The following is a 23,048-nucleotide window of genomic DNA, read 5'->3' on the forward strand; positions in this document are numbered from 1 at the left end:
CAAGTGAAGCAAAGAAGAACTTATGTTACCTCCCAAACACGAACTTCGGTACTGTAGTTCATAGGCACTCTGTTCATCGAGTTCCGTTAATGGAGCGAGAGCTTCACTGCTGTATGGAAATGGATTTCTGAGGTCGAGCTTGACGACATGTCCGGAGATGTTGTTGCACCGGACGCCACTCCATCGGCAGCAATCGTCGCCCTTCCAGGAAGAAAGTCTACCGGAAGGATCGTTGAGACCGTGTTTGAAGTTGAGAAGGGCTTTCCTCTCGCTGCCAATGCACTTGGCTTAAGTGAGTCTTATGATATTGATCTCGAAATATGATGATGGCCCAAACAACCACACCACAAGAAACAGACGAACAAGAAGACTAAGAAAAGTAGTGTTAGCCATGGTGTTCAGGAAGAGATGCAATGACTAAATACAGTCCTACATAGGACTTTTATAAGGCGCATGCATTAAGTCATTGCAGAGATTAATACAAGCGGAAAATCAAGGAAAGATGAAGGCCCATCAATAAGAGGGATGTATCTCACCATATCGTGTATGTTACGCCCACTACTATTCAGTGATCTTCAAGTCCTGCCATGATTGTCAGTTTGTCACAAAATAAATTCTCATTCTGGCCCCCACACTTGGTGTATGTGTTAACAGTGGGAAAGAGAAAAGTCTATATACTGACCCCAACAACTCAATTCCGAAAATTAAATGACCAGCGCCAAACTACTGATCTTCTTTTTACTGGGTAAAAATTTTCTCCGGCGCAACAATATATCTGTTTTAACGAGAATTTGAAATAAAAAATTGTTAGAATGTAATGCAATACCCACGTCCCAATATTTTCGTAACATGTACTCCGAACCATTCTCACCAATTGGGACAGATTTACTGTTGCACCAGAGAACGAGAATTTGAAATAGAAAAATGTTGGAATGTAATACAATGCCGACTTCCCAATAATTTCGTGACATGTACTCCGAACCATTCTCACCAATTGAGACAAATTTACTCTTGCACAAGAGAAGATTTTGATAATTTCTTTCTAGATTTCACGAGACAACATGTCCATGAATCAGACACTTACCAATTGAATACCGAGATATCAGGCAGCCTTACTTCTTCAAAGAGAGCCTATTTTCGATTTTGAACTTATAATCTCCAAATCACAATAGAGCAATCTTACCATTTCAAAATTTAGGAGAGGCGTATTCATCGAATGTGTTACGTTGTGGCTCATTCTCATCTTCCACATTCATCGTAACACACACGTTTGAGTGTCAATGCAGACGTGGCAGTGGGGAAGATCAAGTCCTGTGGCTCATTCTCATCTTCCACATTCATCTAACACACACGTTGAGAATCAATGCAGAAGTGACAGTGGGGAAGATAAAGTCCTCAACACTGACCCATCACAAAGTAGCAGGTTACATCAAGTTCAAATCAATACAAGCAACTTAAACGCGTATAAAATCATAATGTCCCCTAAACCACAAGAAAAGTCTATTTTTTTCATATCCTTTTATTCATGTAACCTTTAATATTATGAAGAATAATATCATCCTTCATTTAGGAAAAAAATATATATATTATGAAGACTAATATTTAGGAAAAATATATATATACTATGAAGAATAATATCATCAATATTATGATTTTATTCTTTATAGTTTTATACCGAGCTGCACGCATTGACAGCATCATTCGAGGGAGATTTTTACCTAAACGTATTAGCCAGAGAAATGAGGCTCGTGAATCTTCTGTTATGACTCATTACACGCATAATTAATTTTAAAAACAAATTGATATTTCAGCTTTAGTGACTGCCAAAACTCCATTTTCTTCCTCTCTAAAACATAAACAATAGACCTTCATAAAAATATAACAGCATACAATGACCAATTCACCCGGTCACTAGTGCTGAAACAAGAATGATTCAACCTAAATTATATTCTTTGATGAGCATTTCTATTTTCTTTTTCTTTTTGTTTCTAAGAAACTCGAATATTAAAATGGAATCAAATTGAAAATTAAATTATATCACAACCAGACACTTTTGGACACCCGCACGCAAAAAAATAAAAAATAAAAAATAAAAAATAAAAAATAAAAACATTTATCTACTCTAGCTAGTCCCATTAATACATGATACAGAACCAAAGTAGTGAAATTACCTTACTACAAGAAATGCAATAAGCATGACAATAATATAACTTACAAGAAAATCAGTTTGCCAATTATTTTGGCTGGATAACTGCCAAAGGTCCAAAATTTTGTTCTATTCTTCAGGATTTGACCAATTCTCTAATATTTTCTTAGCTTTATAATTTTGGACTTCTATTAATTAATTATGTGCAGTTGTACCAATGGTGGATCTTCAATTAAAGTGTTGCTCAAAATCAGCAGAATAAAACATCGAGAAAAAGTACCAGTCATCAAAAATATTACATGGCAACCCTTTCAACCCCAAGATTTGAAGAATATAAGAAATACCCCAAGACACGTGGCATTTCCAGTGATTCAAGATTAATCTGCAATAAGACATGCAACACCAAATTTCAACAAACTATAAATTTTAAAATAACAATAATAAAACAGTGAATATAAAAGTATTAATAATTTTCAGGGATGTCGCAATTATATTTGTATAGGTAGTTTTTAAATTTGAACCTCATCAAAGGGAAGGGAGGGGGAAAAAAAAAAAAAAGGGGGAATATCAACTCACCACTTTGGCTCCTTATGTAATGGAATGGCTAGGGTTGTCAATTTGCTTTTTGCATTAAATGAAGGTAGTAGATTCTGATCTAATATTTGTCATGCTAGAGTTGCCCTTTTGCCTTTCACGTCTCTGGACTGTAAGCAAGTTAGTTGTTAGTTAAAAGCCAAAATCTGAAGAAATATACATACATATATATAAGTGAAATGTGTCCGTGTCAGCCACAACCATGAGAGAGAGAGAGACCTGTGCAGCAACTGTTCTCTTTGAATCCAATAACTGGCTGTAAATGCCATATAACCGCTGCTTCTCGGCTTCTGAAACTGATGGTCTTGCCCTAGAAGCAACAGACTTCAGAAGAAGATTGGTGATGACCGGCTTTTTCCCAGTCTTCTCGCTATCTGCACTGTCCAGAAGGTCGTGAACTGCAGCAAGCTGTGCGTCTGAGAGCAGAGCTTGGAGGTCAGCTCCACTAAATCCTTCAGTCATATGCGCTATGACATCTAAATCAACGTCACTGGCCAGCGGTAACTGCAAGAACTCCGACAAGTAAACCATCATATATGATTGACATTATAAATAAAGTTAAACAAGCAACCCATAAAGAACACAACTTTAACCATGATGCAACAATAGAAGAACTAAATCCAAGAATCTATTAGCTTTTAAATTCTAATGCACTCTAACCAGATCCTCCCCACCCATTTTGGAACATGTGAAGTGAGAATCATATTCCTAGCAATGATACATTGCCAAGGATAAAATCTGCAGTTGCACCAAGGTCAAATGGTACCTACCACCCGACCTTGGCGTAATCCCTATCAATAAACCATTGCCAAGGATAAAATCTGCAGTTGCACCAAGGTCAAACGAGTACCTACCACCCGACCTTGGCATAATCCCCAGATTGCTGTATACCCCAGTATCGTAATTCATAGCGATTTTCATGGTAGTGTGGTCCTCTTGTTTGATGTAGCAAACCCCAGAGCCCTGACCATGGCATATGTGCAGTTTGGAATAAGAAAATAAAGGAAGTAGGGGAGTTGACAGAGGAACAGGAACGCAACCATTTTATTAAAGGGTAGCTTAACCAACTTGACCTGGTGTTTAGCTTATATGGTGTTTGAACAACATCATAACTGTGTCAATAACGCTTTTGACCACAGGAGTCGCAACTTGATCCCCAATGAGAAATTGAATTTGTGAAGACATAGAGGCTCAGACTGGGGGCCAATTGAGCTGACAAAAGTGAATTCTTCTGTGGTTTCTGTGGGATGTGAAATATAATTATTTATGAAAACTGAAAGGTGGTGGTTTCTGTGGGATGTGAAATGTAATTATTTATGAAAGCTGAAAGGTTATTTATCTTGTTTAAAGGTGTAAATCTGGGTTTTTCTTCTTTGTTGCTGATGAGAAGTGATTCATGATTTTTGGGAGAAAAATTGTGATGATGATTGGAGAAGATGGGGCTGAATGAATAGAGAGAATAGAGGCAGCAGAACTGTTACGCACTCTGTCATTCCTCTGATTGGCATGTCCTTCTATAATTTTACACATGCCAACGTATAGAGTACCTGTTAGACACAAAGACCGGGGTGTGCATGACCACTCTAGGGGGACGCAACACTTGATTTTTATGTTCTTAAATTTAAAGTTACAGACCATTATCTAACTCTGAAGCCTTCTTTTGTATGTTGAAATGGAACAATGATGGGGTGATAAGCTTGTCATGGAAAATTTGGTGACACCCTAATCAAACAGAGCAATTTAAGATTTTTATAGTTCTGAATTTTTATATGTTAAACTGTTATCTCAAGGTACGGGTGTACCTCGGGGGAGTGTAGGAGTCAACTCAGGTTCAGCCCGAAATATAGAATCCATAACCGAAGCCCAAACCCCACAATCTTCAACACAAGGAACTAACCCTAGCCCTCAACCTCTAGGGTCGTGATAGGGGTTCTTAGGGTTGTTAAGGTTCCATAATTAAATAAAATTAGAGGAGAAAATATCATTCATCAATTCATAATTAGAATTAGATGAAAACCAGATCAACAAAATTCTCTCTACAAAATAAAATAAAATAAAATATGTCAAAATTATTGGTTTGCCTGCACAAGGACATATGCAAAATTTATTTGTAATCGAGTTTCAAAACTTTATTACTCCCTCTGCTCCATAATTAAATAAAATTAGAGGAGAAAATATCATTCATCAAATTCATAATGAGAATTAGATGAAACCAGATCAACAAAATTCTCTCTACAAAATAAAATAAAATAAAATATGTCAAAATTATTGGTTTGTCTGAACAAGGACATATGCAAATTTTATTTCTAATCGAGTTGAAAAACATTTTTTTTATTGTATAGGTAGTGAATGAATTACCAAATTTACCCGTAGTGGGTCCACAATGATGTGATAGTTTACTTTTCATAAATTCAATGCAAGAAGGTTAAATTAGTAATGTTACAAAAAATAGTACATTGACTTTTAAATTGGGACAATATATTTTGGAACAGCTTAAAATAGAAAGGTGGACACTTTTTGTGGGACGGAGCGGAGTATATCACAACAAGAGAATAGAGAAAAGAACAAACTAGAAGCTAATATCCACAGAAAGGTAACACATCTCTGGTTATCTCGTCATACATGGCTCAATGAATCATAAATCCTCCAGATCCATGGATGGAAGAACCATCAACATAGCAATGGTGCAATGACTGATGAAGCTCGATTCAACAAGGCAGGAATATTTCGACAAAATAAGATATAGATTAGATGGATCGAACAAGAGATTGCAGCAAACAAGAGAAGATCAACTTGATAAGTAACATATTCAACAAGATGTTTCAATTGTGGCTTGGTGCAGCGGGTAGTGGCAGCCTATGTTACCCGGACTCGGACATGGATGCGTGTCTAGAGGTCGGATCCATCTATCCATCAAATTATTGGACACGGGAACACGAATTAAAAGTGTCCAAAAATAGGACAAGGGTACTTGGACACGGCAAAGTTTTAATCTATATTTGTAAGTAACAGCTGTTACAGCTGTAAAAAGTCAAAAGTTGCACAGAATTGCGGGTTTGGTCAGCTGATATAAACGTGTTTGGTGAGAAAAAAACATATACGTATACATATATCATGCGGTGAACAGCACGCGCTGCAAGTAAAGAAAGATAAGTATGCTTATCAAGATATTCATCTTCTTCAACCTCTCAAACCCCTATTTTCGAACCAGAGAACTTCCAAATAACATGAATGGCAGCTGATCAGCCATGTCCGGTATGAAAGAGAAGTATCCGACACATATCCCGTGTCCATGTCATGTCGTGTCGACACGAACACCCCCGCCTGAACCTATGAGTCTAGGTAACACAGGTGGCAGCAAAGTGGTGCTGAGAGCAGCGAGGTTGTATGACAATTCGTGATGGCGGTTAGGGCTAAGTCTCATATGAGAACGTAACACATCTTTATACTTTCCTTATTTTAAGCCATTAAACAAGATCAAGCGGCTTTTAATAATAGTAAATTAAAAATTATTATATAATATATTAGAGGGTAAAAAAAAAAAAACCCTGAACTATTGGGGTTTTGCAAGAAATCTCCCTGAACTATGGATTTGTTACAATTTACCCATCAGGTCACCAGAAAAGGAAAAAGACAATTTTGCCCTTATTATAAAACTACACAGCTTCAAATATTGTCGAATTAAGTAGCTGAAGTGGCAAAGAAAATCTCACGTTTATTTTTTGGGAATTTTCTTTTTAAAAAACAACGTAGTTTTGAGGGGGAATCAGTCTACATCTTCTTCATTCATGTGTGACTGACACAGACCAAACCACCGGCGGTCAATCGCCACCATTTCCACCACAAGCACCAACACCGCCCCTCATGTTGAATCAATGACTCTTGGAAACTCAAATTATTCATGCCGAATCAAACCACACAAACCGTCAAACCCAATCAAAACCACAAATCACTGCCACCACCCCACTTCCGCCACCACGCCACCTCCATATATCACCAAACATAAAACCACACATATTCACTACCACCACTCCCAAACCCACTGCCATAACCACACCCAAAGCAATAAAAACTCAAACAATTGATGCTAAACTCACCTGTTTCTAACTCTTCAAATGTTCCAGCGGCGATTCCAAAGTCACCATGGATGGTGGCGGTTGTCCTGTAAACCTTAGCTTCTCGCTATACCGTTCGAAACACTAATGTAAAGAGGCTTAATGATCTTCAAGTACCTCTGCTTCACATTTTCCGAGAATTTCTTCTCATCAGACGTTGATTCGTCGCCGGACACTTCAATTTTTAAATTAATGGTAACGAACTTGCTTTGTGAATCTTGATTTTGTACTTCTTATCGTTGTTGCTGTTTCGGAGTCGCCAGAGCAAAGACATTGGACTTCAACTTCTTGAATTCAACATCATGACAAACTAAGAACAGGGGGTGTTTGGGTGTTTAAGAGGTTTTTATATCAGAAAGCCCTGCGGGTTGTGAAGAAAACGATGAACAGTGTCTGTAAGGGTGTGTTTGGGTTGACGATGAACAGTGTCCATAAGGGTGTGTTTGGGTGATAATGGTCACATGAGGGACATTAGTATCTTTTCATGCTTATAAGAGCATCATGGTCATTAAAAAAATAGTCTGTCACTTGACTATCACGTGGTCACTTTAACGGTAAAATTCGACCGGAGGCTTACTGGATGGGTAAATTGCAACAAAAATGCATAGTTCAGGGGGCTAATCGCAATTTTAGTAGTTTAGGGGGTAAGCTGTTGATTCCCCAATAGTTCAAGGTGGTTTTTTGCATTTTATCCTATATTAGATATCAGTTTCGAATTGTACAACCATCTACCCAAGCCCAACCCAAATTGAGGTCATGTTATACAATTTGAGCCCATGCACAACTGAAAAAGCTTTTTAACCAAAGCCTAATAATATGTCAGGTTGGGTCAAGTTCGACCCAACCAACTTGTTGCCCAAGAAGCATGGACATGGAGCAAGGACACAATACGGATATGTTGACATGTCAAATTCTTAAAAAGTAGGACACACACACGACGTGAACACAGCTAATATAAAATACATATTTTCATTTATACATAAGACAATTATAAAATTTTAATTAATTTAGAATTTCTATACTAAAGTTTCATAAGTTGGAAGATTAAGCTATTCGAATATCAAAAAGAACTAATTAAATTATATATGATATTACTCTCTTATCTTGCATAGCTATGTTTTTGTTCATTTTATACTGTGACATGCGTTTAACGTTAATTTCTTTTTATTTATAAAAATAAAAAAAATAATAAAAAAAGGGAAGGTTGGACGCTTTTATATATGTTCATAATGTTGTTTCCAAGATTGGTGTGAAGATCGCTCACACTTTTATATATGTTCATAATGTTGTTTCTTTGGGTGGACTTCCGTCTCGGGCAAGGTTGTTAAAATCAGGATTTTACGTAGAATCGTTTTGGACTCCATAGAATCGGATTGTAAATCGTAAGATTCTACCAACATGTAAAAAAAAAAAATTAAAACTAGTTACTTAAACAATAATGTGTAAAATATAGCAATAATAAGGCCAAAATACAAAAAAAAAAAAAAAAAAAAAAAAAAAAAAAAAAAAAAAAAAAAAAAAAACAAAATATAAAAATATTATTCTAAAGTCTGAATATAATATAAAATAAAAATCAGAATGGAAAAATAATTCAAACCAAAGTGTTATGGGCATTTTTTTTTTTGGTGAAAGGTTATAAAAGTTTTATAAATAGTAAAGAAATATATGTATATAAGCTACCAAACTGGCCCAAAGGCCCCAAAAAAATACAAATCAGTGGCTTTTTTCCCTGAAATATTCTAGACGTGGATAATGTACATGAGCTACGTCTTTGGGCTGAAGCAAACTTTCCAAAGACCCAAAAAAAAAAATACAAATCAATTCTAGAGGAGGATAATAATGCCCCACCAAACAAAATAAACAAAAGCACACTTAACTGTGCAAGATAAATCTTTAAGAGTGACTTTGACTAGGCACACTACCACGTGCTTGTCGGCAACCAGAAAAAAGAAAAGAAAGATGCTTCCCATATATCATCATCACTTAGTCCGGTGGTTTAGGTAGAGTCCGAGATGCAACGAAGCCATTTTCCCATTCCTTCATAGCTAGGTGAGCCTCCAATCGTGTCCCTTTGCAAGATGATTTCTTATTTTGTATCCCAGCCAACAAAAAAAGGTCTCAAACAAGAAATCAAGCAAAATCGATGGAATCGCATAGAATCGTGCGATTCTATGATTCTACCCTGATTCTACCGATTCTACCCCCGATTCTACCAAAGACACAATTTTGATGCGATTTAGATTGATTTTGGATTTTGAGTCGTAGAATCGTGCGACTCAAAATCGGGATTTTAACAACCATGGTCTCAGGAAAGATTTTGACTCGGGATAATTTGAAAAGAAGAAATCATATTGTCCTTTGTGGAAAAATACGAGTTAGTCTCCTTGATTAGTGGTAGGTTAGCACTAGAATTGTGTAAATATTTGTTTCCTAGAGTTTAGGGATTTGTGTAAATATTTGTTTCCTAGAGTTTAGGGATTTAATTGATAGAGAATCAGGGATTCCCGATTATAGGGTTTTCAAAATTTAGTTAGTTGCTAATTTTTCTCTCTGTAATTTCTTATATATAGCCCAACAGAGGCTCTTGTAAAAATTAATAGATTTAATATAATTGAATTCATTTCACCACATGGTATCAGAGCCGTAAGGCTTGGATTTCCTGAAAAAAATTTCAGCGGTTTTTTTTTTTTTCTTTTTTTTCTGTTCAAGCCTTCATAGCCAATTTTCTTTGTGACTTGCCTTCATCGCAGTCATTCTCTAGCAATTTCTTTTGCCAATTTTTGCATAACCCTTTTGTCCGGCCTTCATAGCCAATTGTTGAAGAATGTCAGAGACTACTGTTCAACCTTCCCAATCACCCGAGGAAGAGCAGGTTCAGCGCTCCACAAGTGAACTGCAGAATATTCAACCGGCGTACCGACTTAATGGAAGAAACTACTTGAAATGGTCTCAATTGGTTCAAACTTTTCTGAAAGGAAAAGGGAATTAAGTCACTTGCTGGGAACGGGACCAAAGAAAGGTGATGCAGGTTTCGAACCGTGGGACGAGGAGGACTCAATGATCATGTCCTGGTTGTGGAATTCCATGACACCCGAAATCAGCGATACATGCATGTTCCTACCAACTGCGAAAGACATCTGGGACGCTCTCAACCAAACTTACTCCAAGGTTCGTGATGCGGCGCAAGTATACGAGATCAAGACAAAGACAGCATCTACAAAACAGGGGAACAAGTCCGTGACTAAGTATGCCAATTTTCTGCAAAACCAGTGGCAAGAACTGGATTACTACCGGGTGATTGATTTGAAGTGCAGCGAATGCGCTGTAATTATCAAAAAAATTCATTGAAAAAGATCGAGTTTATGATTTTCTCGCTAGCCTAAACTCTAAATTTGATCAAGTCAGAATTCAAATTTTGGGCAACGAGGAGGTACCATCTCTTAATGAGGTGATTTCATTGATTCGGGCTGAAGAGAGTCAGAGAGGAATCATGCTTGAACCTCAGTCGATTGACAACTCAGCACTCGTAGTCTCTGGTGACAACAAGCGGGGTTTCACTCTAGAACAACCGCAAAATGCTGAACATGGAAAGGCGGAATTATCAAAGGAGGCAAACCGAGATAATCTCTAGTGTACATACCGTAAAAAGTCGCAACATACCAAGGATCGTTGCTGGAAATTACACGGGAAACCACCCACATCCAGCCGAGAATGAGGAAACAAAGGAGGACAGCAGCAACAACAACAAGGGCAAGCCCATATGACCTCACAAGTGGGTCAAGACCAAGCAAAAGGATATGGAGGATTCGACGGTGAATAAATAGAGAAGTTAAGAAAGAAACCATCTTCTGGTGCTTGTTCTTTAGCCCTCTCAGGTGAGTCTTTATTCTCCCTTGGATTAAATGTTTCTGATAAATTGTTTGTGGATTTGTGGATCATAGACTCGGGAGCCACAGACCACATGACACATGCCTCAAACCAATTCAGCACTTATACCCCATGTCCTAGCAATAGGAAAATCACTGTTGCTGATGGAACCACAACCACGGTTGCCGGTGTAGGAGATATCCATATCATCCCTAGTCTTGTTCTTAAAAATGTTCTACATGTTCCTAAATTGTCCGCTAACCTTGTGTCCATTCAAAAGCTTACTAGAGACTTACACTGTCATGTTACGTTTTATCCCTCTTACTGTGAATTTCAGGACCAGGATTTAAGGGAGTAGGATTGGACATGCTAAGGAAAAGGAAGGACTTTACTACCTTGAGGCACCGCGCCTTCCGAGTATGATCAAGACAAATTTATCCTCTTCGTTTCTCTCTTCTTCCAATAAAGATGTCAAACGGTTGCATCATTTTCGTCTCGAACATCCTTCTTTTGCAATTCTAAAAATCATGTTTCCTTCTTTGTTTAAGAGATTAAACATTGGGACATTTCATTGTGATATTTGTGAGTATGCAAAACACACTCGTGTAGCTTTTCCCATTAGCAATAAAAGAAGTTCCTCCCCTTTCTATTTAATTCACAGTGATATATGGGGGCCCTCCACAGTCCCAAATATTTCTGGTTCACGCTGGTGTGTGTCCTTTATCGATGATTGCACTAGAGTCTCTTGGATATTTTTACTCAAAAACAAATCAGATGTGAGTAATATCTTTCTCAATTTCCATATAATGATCCGCAATCAGTTTGGTACCAAAATAAAGAGGTTTAGGTCTGATTATGCGAGGGATTACTTCAATCAAGTCTTGTCACCCTTCTTTCAAAAGGAAGGAATTATTCATGAGTCATCTTGCATTAATACTCCACAACAAAACGGAGTAGCTAAAAGGAAAAACGGTCATCTCCTAAACACTACTAAAGCACTCTTGTTTCATCAAAATGTACCAAAACACTATTGGGGGGAAGCAATACTTACATCTGCCTACATCATAAACAGACTTCCTTCACAGGTTTTAGGGTCAAGAAGCCCAATGGAAGCCCTTTCTAAATTCTACCCCGACCTTAGTGCCACAAACAACCTTACCCCTAGGATATTTGGATGCACTTCATTTGTTCATGTCCATAGCAACAACCGGGGCAAATTAGATCCTAGAGCCATTAAGTGTGTGTTTGTAGGATACTCGTCAACACAAAAAGGTTACAAATGTTTTCATCCTCCTACCACGAAACTTTATATCTCAGCTAATGTCACATTTGCGGAAGGGAAACCGTATTTTATTGAACCTTATCTTTAGGAGTCCTCTATCATGGAAGATAAGGATTTTTTCCATCTCGCTTTACCGTCTTCGCCTCGTTCACCATATCTCTTACCTATATCAAACACTCAATCCAACTCAATACCTGAGCCTGAATCCTGTTTTGTCACCTATGTCTCCTGTTGTGTCTCCTGTGAAGGATAATATAACTCTTGATCACGCACGGTATGGGAAAGGGAAGGTGTACTCGAGGAAGCAAGGTCCAGCTCCTGATCCGGTGCAGGCCCAAACCTCCAACCTGACTCCTGAGAATGAGGTAACGGTATCTGAACCTACTCCACTTATAGAACACCAGCTCCCTGGACCTCAAATAACTTACCAAGATTTGCCCATAGCCGTGAGGAAAGGAACTCGAGAGTGTACCAAACGACCATTATACCCTCTTATCTCATTATGTATCCTTAAAGAAATTCTCACCAGCCCATAGGAGTTTTCGCACGAGTCTAAATGAAATCTCTATTTCAAACACTTTATCTGAGGCATTATCCAATAAAGAATGGAGGAAAGCAATGAGAGTTGAGATGGACGCATTGGAAAAAAATGGGACGTGGGAGGTGGTTGATCTACCAAAAGAAAAGAAGGCAGTAGGGTGTAAGTAGGTTTTTACCTAAAAATATAAGGCTGATGGATCATTAGAGCGCTACAAAGCAAGGCTCGTTGCTAAGGGGTACACTCAGACATATGGAGTTGATTACCAAGAGACCTTCGCTCCAGTTGCAAAAATGAACACTGTGAGGATCTTGTTGTCATTAGCAGCCAATTTTAATTGGGAATTACAGCAGTACGATGTGAAAAACGCCTTTCTACATGGTCACCTAGAAGAAGAAATCTATATGAGCATCCCGCCAAGATTTGGGGAGTTGAAGGGAACAAGGTATGCAAGTTAAGGAAGGCCTTATACGGTTTAAAACAATTGCCCTGTGCTTGGTTTGGGAGATTTACTAAGGTGATGTCAACTCCAGGATACAAGCAGAGTCAGGGAGATCACACTCTTTTCATCAAACACTCAGTTTCAGGGAAAGTCACGGCCTTAATAGTCTATGTGGACGACATAATTATGACTGGAAATGATGAGAAGGAGAAGCAAGCCTTGAAACAATGTTTGATCAAAGAATTCGAGATAAAAGATTTGGGGAGATTGAAGTATTTTCTAGGGATAGAAGTGGCTCATTCTAGACAAGGTATCTTCATCTCGGAACAAAAGTATGTCATCGATCTTCTTAAGGAAACAGGAATGCTCGCAAGCAAACCAGCTGCAACACCTATAGAGCCGAACCATAGACTTAGAGAGGCTATTGGAGATCAAGCAGTAGATAGAGAGATGTACCAGAGATTAGTTCGTAAACACATTTATCTTGCACACCCGGCCGAACATAGCATATTCTGTTAGCGTCATCAGCCAATTCATGCATGACCCCAAGGAGATTCATCTTCAAGCTGCCTACCGTGTGCTTCATTACTTGAAAACTAATCCTGGGAAGGGGATAATGTTCAAGAGAAAATCTGAGCTTGTCCTTGAAGCCTACACAAATGCAGATTACGCAGGGTCCCCTATGGATCGGAGGTCTACTTCAGGTTATTGTACATTCCTTGGAGGCAATTTGGTAACATAGCGAAGCAAGAAGCAAAATGTTGTAGCCCGGTCAAGTGCAGAAGCCGAGTTTAGAGCAATGGCACAAGGTATCTGTGAGTTGTTATGGCTGAAGATTATACCGGAAGACTTGAAGATTAAATGGAGTGGGCCAATGAGACTCTACTGTGACAATAAATCAGCAATCAACATTGCACATAATCCAGTGCAACACGACCGAACTAAGCACATCGAGATAGACAGGCATTTTATCAAGGAAAAACTAGAAAGCGGATTAATTTGCACACCATACATTCCCACAAGAGGTCAAATGGCAGATGTTCTTACAAAGGGGCTCAACCGTGTTATCTTCCAAGAAATTATTTCCATGCTGGGAATGGTTGACACCTATGAGAGTGGAAAAATACGAGTTAGTCTCCTTGATTAGTGGTAGGTTAGCACTAGAATTGTGTAAATATTTGTTTCCTAGAGTTTAGGGATTTGTGTAAATATTTGTTTCCTAGAGTTTAGGAATTTGATTGATAGGGAATCAGGGATTCCTGATTATAGGGTTTTCAAAATTTAGTTAGTTGCTGATTTTTCTCTCTGTAATTTCTTATATATAGCCCAACAGAGGCTCTTGTAAAAATTAACAGATTCAATATAATTGAATTCATTTCACCACATCGTTATTTATTGTTGCATGTGTCTTAGAGCTAAGGAGAGAGTTGATCACCTCCTTTTGCATTGTCATGTGGCCAGGGACTATTGGGACTTGATGTTGGGATTGTTCGGGGTTCAGGGGGTTATGCCCAGGTCTTCCAAGGGCTTTGTTGAAGCTTGGAGAGGGTGAATAGAGGGGGCCCAAGCCCGGGACGTTTGGAGGACTACGCCTTTGTGCGTCTAGTGGTGTCTATTGCTTGAAAGGAATAAGAGGTCCTTCGAAGGGAAGGATATTCCTATTCCTGTGTTGAAGTTCTCCATTATTACCACTCTTTTTTGTTGTGTTATAGGGAGAAATTATAGATCTTTGAGAGTTTAGAGGCCTTACTTGGCCTTGTGTAGTTCTTGTGGGATGCGGTCCCCTTTTGACCACTTTCTACAATCTCATTTATTAAAAAAAAAAAAAAAAAATGGATTCTCATGTGTTTGTTTTATATAAGACAGAGTGGAATGTGTTGGTCGAGCATCCACAAGATGTGTCGGCCAAGTGTCCAAAATGTGTTAGTCAAGTGTCCGAAATAGTAAAAATTATTCTCAAATTATGGACATGGCCATGAAATGTCGGACACATGTCCAGGAGTGTTCATAAAGTGTTGGTGGCCGACACGATGTCCGACACGCTATGTTACCTAGACTCATCGATTTAGGTGAGGGTGTTCGTGTCGACACGACATGACACGTACACAGGATATGTGTCCAATACTTCTCTTTCATACTGGACACGGCTGATCAGCTGCCATTTATGTTATTTGGAAGGTCTCTCGTTCAAAAATAGGGGTTTGAGAGGTTGAAGAAGATGAATATCTTGATAAGCGTGCTTATGTTTCTTTACCTGCAGCGCGTGCTGTTCACTGCATGATATATGTATACATATCTGTTGTTTTCTCACCAAATATGTTTATGTCAGCTGACCAAACACGCAGTTCTTGGCAACTTTTGACTTTTTACAGCTGTAACAGCTGTTACTTACAAATATATTAAATAATTACTTGAATATACTACTAACTTATATACTTATACTATGATATATGTGGGTTGTGGGTTACAGCTGTAACCCACAATCCATTTTACATAGATATACTGTATTAAATAATTTATATAAATATATATATATATATTAAAAATTACAATGGTAAATTTTAGTTACCTGTGCTAAATAAATAAATAAATAAAATCTCGTTACCTTTCTCTATGCTCCAAATTCCTATGCATGTTTACAGTTATTGGTCAGTAAGTTTTTTTTGCTTTTTCTTCTTTTAATAAAACCGTAAAACGAAAGTAGTCTTGTAAATTTGTAGTAGTTGATAGGCTTTTAGCTGTGCCATAGTCCCCATAGGTGTAATAATTCTACTTGCTATAGACCTAATAATTTCTCTTAACTTGACCAAAAAAATTTGTAAAAAACTTAAAAATACAGAACTCTTTCTCAGTTAACCTTCCTGACCATAATGTGACTGATATTATTTTTATTTTTTAATAGATTAAAACTTTGACGTGTCCAAGTACCCGTGTCCTATTTTTGGACACTTTCAATTCGTGTCCCCGTGTCCAATAATTTGATAGATGGATGGATCCGACCTCTAGACTCACACCCGTGTCCAAGTCCAGGTAACATAGCCAATATGTACACGGCATCTTCGTACAAGTGTCCATGCTTCTTAGCTTGTAGCCTACCTATAGGTGTCGTCACTTGATTGGAGTGCCCCATATTGTTTGCAGCATTTTGTTACCTATTAGTGCTTGCAACATGTCCTGACAGCATAAATATATCATGTTATAATATAAATTTTAAAACCGTGAAGTGTGAACTACCCATGTTATGAAGGTTAAAATCTAACATAATATATTTATAAATTTGTTGATGTACCTATAAAGCATTAAAATCTCTCTCAAAACATAAGAAAACATATTTAGAATAAATTCCAACATAATCTGGACATTGTTCATCAAAGTAACTGGTTGCAAACTGTTATGGCGTCTCTTGATAATTGTATATAGGTTGTTATTTTTTGGTAAGATTAGGTTGTAGTTTTACTTGTAACTTGTGTTAAAATGTCTATATCATCATTATCCTTACCTTTATCCCGCACCAACGAGGTCGGCCACGATTCTCTTTTTCCAATATTTTTTATCATAAGTCATTTCTCCTACTAGATTTAAATTTTTTTAACATTTTTCATCACTTCATTCCATATTAGTTTTGGTCGACCTCTTAGTCTTTTACCTTCTATGCAAATCAATCTCCCTCTCCTCACCAGCGCATCTATAGGTTGGCTATGAATATGTCCAAACCACCTAATTATTCCCTAATCCTTTTATTAACAATCTTATCTTTCTTAGTTATTCCTAACATTCATCTTACCATTCGCATTTCTGCCATATGGATATGTTGTTCGTGTTTCTTTTTTAGCGCCCGACATTCCGCTCCCTATAAAATAGCCGGCCTAATGTTTGTTCTGTATACTTTTCCTTTTAACATAATCGGTATTCGTTTATTGAATAAACCCCCACTAGCATTCATCATCAATCTATCCATCTTGTTAAAATGTCTATATATCAGTCCTATACGTAGTTATAGTAATTCAACATTACATGAAAAAAATTATCTTTGAATTATTCTATTCATGTATTCTTAGTAGATAATCATATGATGTTATCCAACAACTTATTCAAATTTTTCCTTGCTGAAAACAAATTCACACTCACTTATTCCTCAGCTCTACCCTAATGTTTTCTTCTGGGAATAGATCTGTACACCTCAAACACATTAACTTAACCAATTACCTAACTGATCTTTATTCATATTTTTTTTTTTTTTTTTGATAAGTTATTTATATAATTTTACTTTAGTTTCCAATGTTTCCATTCAAAACGTTTCCCTTTCCAAAATCCTAATTGACTGGAAAAACACTCCAAATTAAGATTTTGACCCTTGGGTGAACGTTAGACTTAGGTGGGCCAAGAATATGGTGCCTCTTTTGTAAGTAATGATTCCCGTGAGACCATGGCGATGGAGAATCGAACTACAAAGCAACTTACATTTAAAGGCCACATATTGTGGCATTTTTCTCGCTTAACCATGGGTTTTAATCAGTCTTCTACCTCATTAAAGTAAAAAACACAAACTACAAATTACAGCATATACAATTGAATGGAATTTAAAGCTATGATATATTTAATAATTAGTACTGACCTTTCTGGAAAGAACTGTAAGAATATCGAACCTCTCATGCCTTGATGGGAAATCACAAAAAAGAAGGCGATCAAGCCTACCAGGTCGCAACAGTGCAGCATCGAGTAAATCAGGTCTACTGTTAGGTTCAAAAATACAAAGGTCATTGTGCATTCAATACATGAAATAAATGAAGAGATATCTGCTAGAAACTATTCTGAAAATAAAATAAATAAATAAATCTTAAAAGCTAAGATTGAATATGAGAAACATATCTTAGAAATAGCTAAGTCAACAATTCTAGTTGCTAAACTTAAAGGAAGTGAAAGATCTGTTATTTAGCAAAATAAAGCTTTAGAACAATAGGCTGCACAGTCAAAGGAATTTAATGAAATATTACAAGATAAGATTGATAAACTATAAAGTATTTTTAAGAGAATTAGAAAGAAGTAATTGAAAAGCCTTCTAAAGTAAACTATAAAAATAGATGTGCAAAAGCATGTTGCTACATATTATGACTCTGAAAAAGGTCACATAAAACACTACTAAAAACAGAATAAAAGACCTTAGTTGTAGCATTAAAATGTCTCAAAAGTGAACTTATTGAACAAAATGTTATAAATTTAGAAAAAGTTCACAAAATCATTAGAACCAACAAGGTTAGAATACCTTATGAAGGTTACTGGAGCAAAATGGCCAGGGCCCTCGACAACCCCCCCCCCCCGCCCCCCCCGCGGGGGTGCGCAACGCAGCATCAAACCATTACTTATATACACTCTAATGTCCCTCCTATACATGAATTGAGATTCTGTTGCAGGATTTCTAAATTATGGGTACTTTTTGCCATGAAACCTCTAATACACTGTGAAATGATGATTATGTTTTCAATAATGATTTGAGAAGTAAAAAAACATAAGAGGCTTCCTCACTATTGATAATCTTAGAAGAAGAAGTCAAGTTGTGGTTAACAGGTGCTATATGTGTAAGAAGACGGGGCAATCTATCAACCATCTTCTCATTCATTGCTCGGTGGCAAGGGATGTTTGGTCTTTGTTTTTGGTTGCGTTTGGTACTCCATGGGTGTTCTCAGAAACTACGGTTGACTTGCTAGAGGCTTGGAGAGGGTGTACAGTGGAGAGCCGAGTCAGAGATGCTTGGAGGGGGTTCATGGCACGAGAGAAATAGGAGATGCTTGGAGGGGGTTCGTGGCGCGAGAGAAATAGGAGATACTTTGAGGGAGTGGAGTCTCATATTTGGGCTCTTAAGTATAGTATACTTTCTTCTTTATTCTTTTGGGTAAATGGGCGGGATTGTATGTCAATGGATTGTCTTTTGGATTTTGTTGATAGCTTAAAGCTATAGTGCCGTCATGGATGGTGGTTGTATTTTGGGGGCGCTCCCCTTTTGAGCGTTTTTATGAAATCTTTCTTATCTATCAAAATAAATAATGATTTGAGAAGTAAAAAAAACATACGAGGCTTCAATTTTATGTGGCATAATTATTTAGTAAACTGACTATATTGCTAGGCATAATCCATCAATAAACAGGATGTATTACTACTAGACAGAAAACTTTCCTCCAGCAGAATGCTTCAAGGTATTCATATTAAGCATTTATGGATGACGTAATATTTTCTGAAGAGGAGCTGACCTGGTAGCAGCAAACACAAACACACCGGTCAAGACTTCAACACCATCTAATTCGGTAAGAAACTGTGAGTGAAAAAGGAAGGAAAAACTACAATGAGAAAATTAATTGTGAGGATAGCTAAGTGGTACAACAGAAGGGGGGAAAAAAACACCGACTTGATTAACAACACGATCAGTCACTCCAGTGTTGTCATGGCCTCTTTTTGGTGCAATAGAATCAAATTCATCAAAAAAGAGAAGGCATGGTGCTGCTGCAGCAGCCTTTGAAAATATATCCCGAACCTGAAACCAAATATGAGCATCAGAATTTTGAACCATTACAAGGCTTCTAATAAATAATTATTTCACAATAGTAACATTTCACCAATAAAGGCTCAGACTATTTCAGCAACAAATAGATAAGCACCTATAAAGCATGGCTACAGATATGGGATACTGAAACAATACGGGATACTGACATGATATAAACATAACAATATGATAAATCCTCAGATGATAGGATACAGATTTGGCAGGCTACAATATATACTTGTATATATTTTATCACTGTAGATAAGTATAAAAATCAAAATATAGATGCATCCATGCATAATAAAATAATAAATATTTGTCATGTTATAAAATATGCTATTACCAATACCCCCTTATAAAAAAATAAAAAAAAATAGTAAACAAAAAGAGCGCTAAGAGTTAAATTGCATAGACATATCAACTTTGGACTAATGCATTGTCCCCTTAAAAAGTTATAAAACCAAAGATGGACAACTAATAAGGGACGGAGGGAGTAAACAAAAAGAGCGCTAAGAGTTAAATTGCATAGACATATCAACTTTGGACTCACTCACGTATTATATATTCTCATTGTATTTCTGTAAAATTTGTAAGCATTTGGAACTCTTGTTATACTTTTCCTATCAATTATACTATGATATTATATTTAGAATAGTTACGTTCAAATGTTCAGAACCTATTAGAGATGTGTCTCGAAGGATGGAAAGTGTCGAATACGTGATACCTATTCGAATTAAAAAATATGGATTTTCTGATTATCAATACGTTTAGGAAGTATCGGACACGTATCTGCGAGTACTTAAGGAGTATCAATACCCAATACAGCAACAATTCGCATACATACCCTTATAGAAGTATCTGTGCTTCATTTATCAGCACATTTTAGCTTAGAGAACCACTAAAAGATAAGATAAAGTATAGCAATGCACTGGACATACTATCTTTTCTTTATGCAACATTAATTCACCTTTCTAATGTAGAAGTCTCCTCATTAACTCCTCTGACTGAAACAAGAAATAAAAAATTTATATCCGATGACTCTTGTAGTAGCTTGTAGAAAAGGTACGTAAAATTAATGACAACCTCAAACAGTATGAATAAGCTTATAATACAATATAAGAACATTTGCAAGGAACTTTTTTTTTTTTTTTTTTATAAGTAAAATGTATTAGAAAGCGTTCAAACGGGGAACGCGTCCCAAGAGCTATACAGAGGCCGAAGCCCGAGACAAGGTCCTACAGACCCACCGAACCCAAAAAATCAATAAACTCATCAATGGATATACAATTTCTCCCCAAAACCCAACTTAAAAGAGAGCTAATAATATGAAACTTCAAGGCCCCTGAGGATTCTTCCCCTTCAAAAGATCTTTTACTCCGCTCCTTCCATAAGCACCACCAAACACAAAGGGGAACCACCCTCCAACACTCACGGGCGTGGGCTCCCACACTACAGCCTCGCCAAGCATCAATCAACCCCCTCGAGGACCGAGGCATAACCCAATGGACGCCGAAAATGCCAAAGGTAAGGCTCCAACAGTTGTGAGCTATAGGGCAATGCAAAAGAAGGTGATCCAAAGATCCGCCACTCCTCTCGCACAAACAACACCAATTGATTGTAATCTGTCTTCTCTTTCTCAAATTACCCAGGGTCCAAATCTTGCCCCAAACAGCAGTCCAAACAAAGAAGGCCACTCTGAGGGGAGCCTTGGAACGCCACACCATTTTCCAAGGGAAATTAGAACCATGAAAATCATATAGACAACGGAATAGGAACGAACCTCGAACCTCCCTTGAGAGGAAGGCACCCATTTGCAAGGAACATTAACAAGAAAGGAAAATTTGGGTTGGTTTGAGGTATTCTTTGTACTTAAAGTTCTTAAATGAACATAGCCAAAACAAGAGCAAAATGTATACTTGAGGGATTCAAGAATTATTATGCAGGTCCCTCGTCATTTGGTTATAACGTTAATTTTTTTTTTTTTTTTTTTGATAAGTAAAAATGTATTAGAAAGCATTCAAAAGAGGAACACGTCCCAAGAGCTGTACAAAAAACCCAAAAAAAAAAGAGGGGGAGGGAGGAAGACCTATGGACCAAAAGACCCCGAAAAGTCCATAATCTCATCTAAAGATATACAATCTCTCCCCATACCCCCAACTAAAAAGAGAACAAATAATAGAAAACTTCAACACCCCAATGGAGCTTTCCTCCCCATCAAAAGATCTATTCCACTATTTCCAGAGACTTCACCAAACACAGAGGGGGGTCACCCTCCAAAAATCGCGAACACGCGCTCCCACCCTTTGGCCCCTCCAAATATCAATAAAGTCCCTTGAGGTCCGAAGCATAACCCACTGGACGCCAAAAAGACCCAAAATAAGACTCCAGCAATCATAAGCCACGGGACAATGCAAGAAGAAGTGATCCACAGACTCTCCATCATTCATACATAGACAACACCGGTTGATAATGACTTGTCTTCTCTTCCTCAAGTTGTCCAGAGTCAAGATCTTACCCCAAGCAGCAGTCCACACAAAAGGGACTTGATTATTAAGAATCAGGTGGGTGCTATTTCGCGTTTTGATGGTCCTCCTGTAGAATTCTTGCTTTAATGAATTCCTATTTTTTTTATACTTCTTATTTTCTAAAAGTAGCTCATTCTAGAGTACCCAAATTGAATCCAGTTACGAGTCTTTTCTTCGGTTTGTTTACCACTATATTCATATAAGTATTTTCAAAAAAATTGAATCCTATTAGATTATTAGACTTTTAAGTGTTGTTCTTAGAAGATTTTTATTTGCTAAGGAAGTCATAAACATATAAATACGATGCATGAGATCTAAATAAGAAAAAGAGTGAAACAAGAGTGACAATCGACATTACTAATTGCACATCTACTTCCTGGCCCATTTTTTCCTCTCTATCTTCTTATTGATATCCAAAAATTCCAACGAGCTAATTTTTCTAGGGATTTCATTAATGTATCTGTGTCAAGCTTCATCTACTCTAATCTTATATCATCTACAAAAGATTAATTTTCAATCTATTTCACATATCCTAAAATCTTAAGCAACTCAAAGTCCTGGCCATCAAATAAATAGATCTAAACAGTAACATACAGAAATAAAATATGTTATGAAGCATCGCATAGCCAGCTTTAAAAGCTGGGAATAAGGTGGTGGGTGATTGTGTTTATTGTTGTATGACCATTATAATCATTACGTGAATCATACATTTTTCCAAATAAAGGAATATTTCTTCAAAGTCACTGATTTGATTTGTTTCTTTTCACACTAGACAACTCTAAGCAACTGAAACATCAAATGGTAAAGATGAGTACCGTCAGACATAGATAACTATCTAAAAGTTTTCTAGGAGATGGACCAAGAAATAAGAACTGAATAGTAGCATCAAGACTAGCATATTAAACATTACACGATTTAAGTATCACAACCTGCTGTTTTTATGTCTGCCCAAGTAAGAGGATCATCAAACACCATGATATAAATAGACCAACAAAAAATAGTAA

General features: G+C 37.2%; 1 protein-coding gene across 3 annotated transcripts in view; it reads right to left on the reverse strand.

Moving 5' to 3' along the window:
• Positions 1-2,097: 2,097 nt before the first annotated feature.
• The window catches only part of LOC132303546 (peroxisomal ATPase PEX1), a 41,790-nt gene continuing 20,839 nt past the window's right edge, over positions 2,098-23,048 (reverse strand). For 2 of the 3 annotated variants that reach the window (XM_059800852.1, XM_059800865.1), the window contains 6 exons: positions 19,385-19,510; positions 19,230-19,291; positions 17,600-17,717; positions 2,960-3,244; positions 2,723-2,850; positions 2,098-2,528 (listed from right to left, as the gene is read on the reverse strand). In XM_059800852.1, coding sequence (XP_059656835.1) covers positions 2,812-2,850; positions 2,960-3,244; positions 17,600-17,717; positions 19,230-19,291; positions 19,385-19,510 — 630 coding nt within the window. In that variant the 3' untranslated portion in view covers positions 2,098-2,528; positions 2,723-2,811. Of the gene's footprint in view, positions 2,529-2,722; positions 2,851-2,959; positions 3,245-16,080; positions 16,159-17,599; positions 17,718-19,229; positions 19,292-19,384; positions 19,511-23,048 lie in introns of those variants that run through there. The other variant, XM_059800861.1, reaches the window with a different exon arrangement.

This window comes from Cornus florida, unplaced genomic scaffold (genome assembly GCF_030987335.1).
Source record: "Cornus florida cultivar Cherokee Brave unplaced genomic scaffold, ASM3098733v1 CherokeeBrave_3.0.0_Hap2_Chr01, whole genome shotgun sequence".
In the NCBI taxonomy this organism is placed as follows: Eukaryota; Viridiplantae; Streptophyta; class Magnoliopsida; order Cornales; family Cornaceae; genus Cornus; species Cornus florida.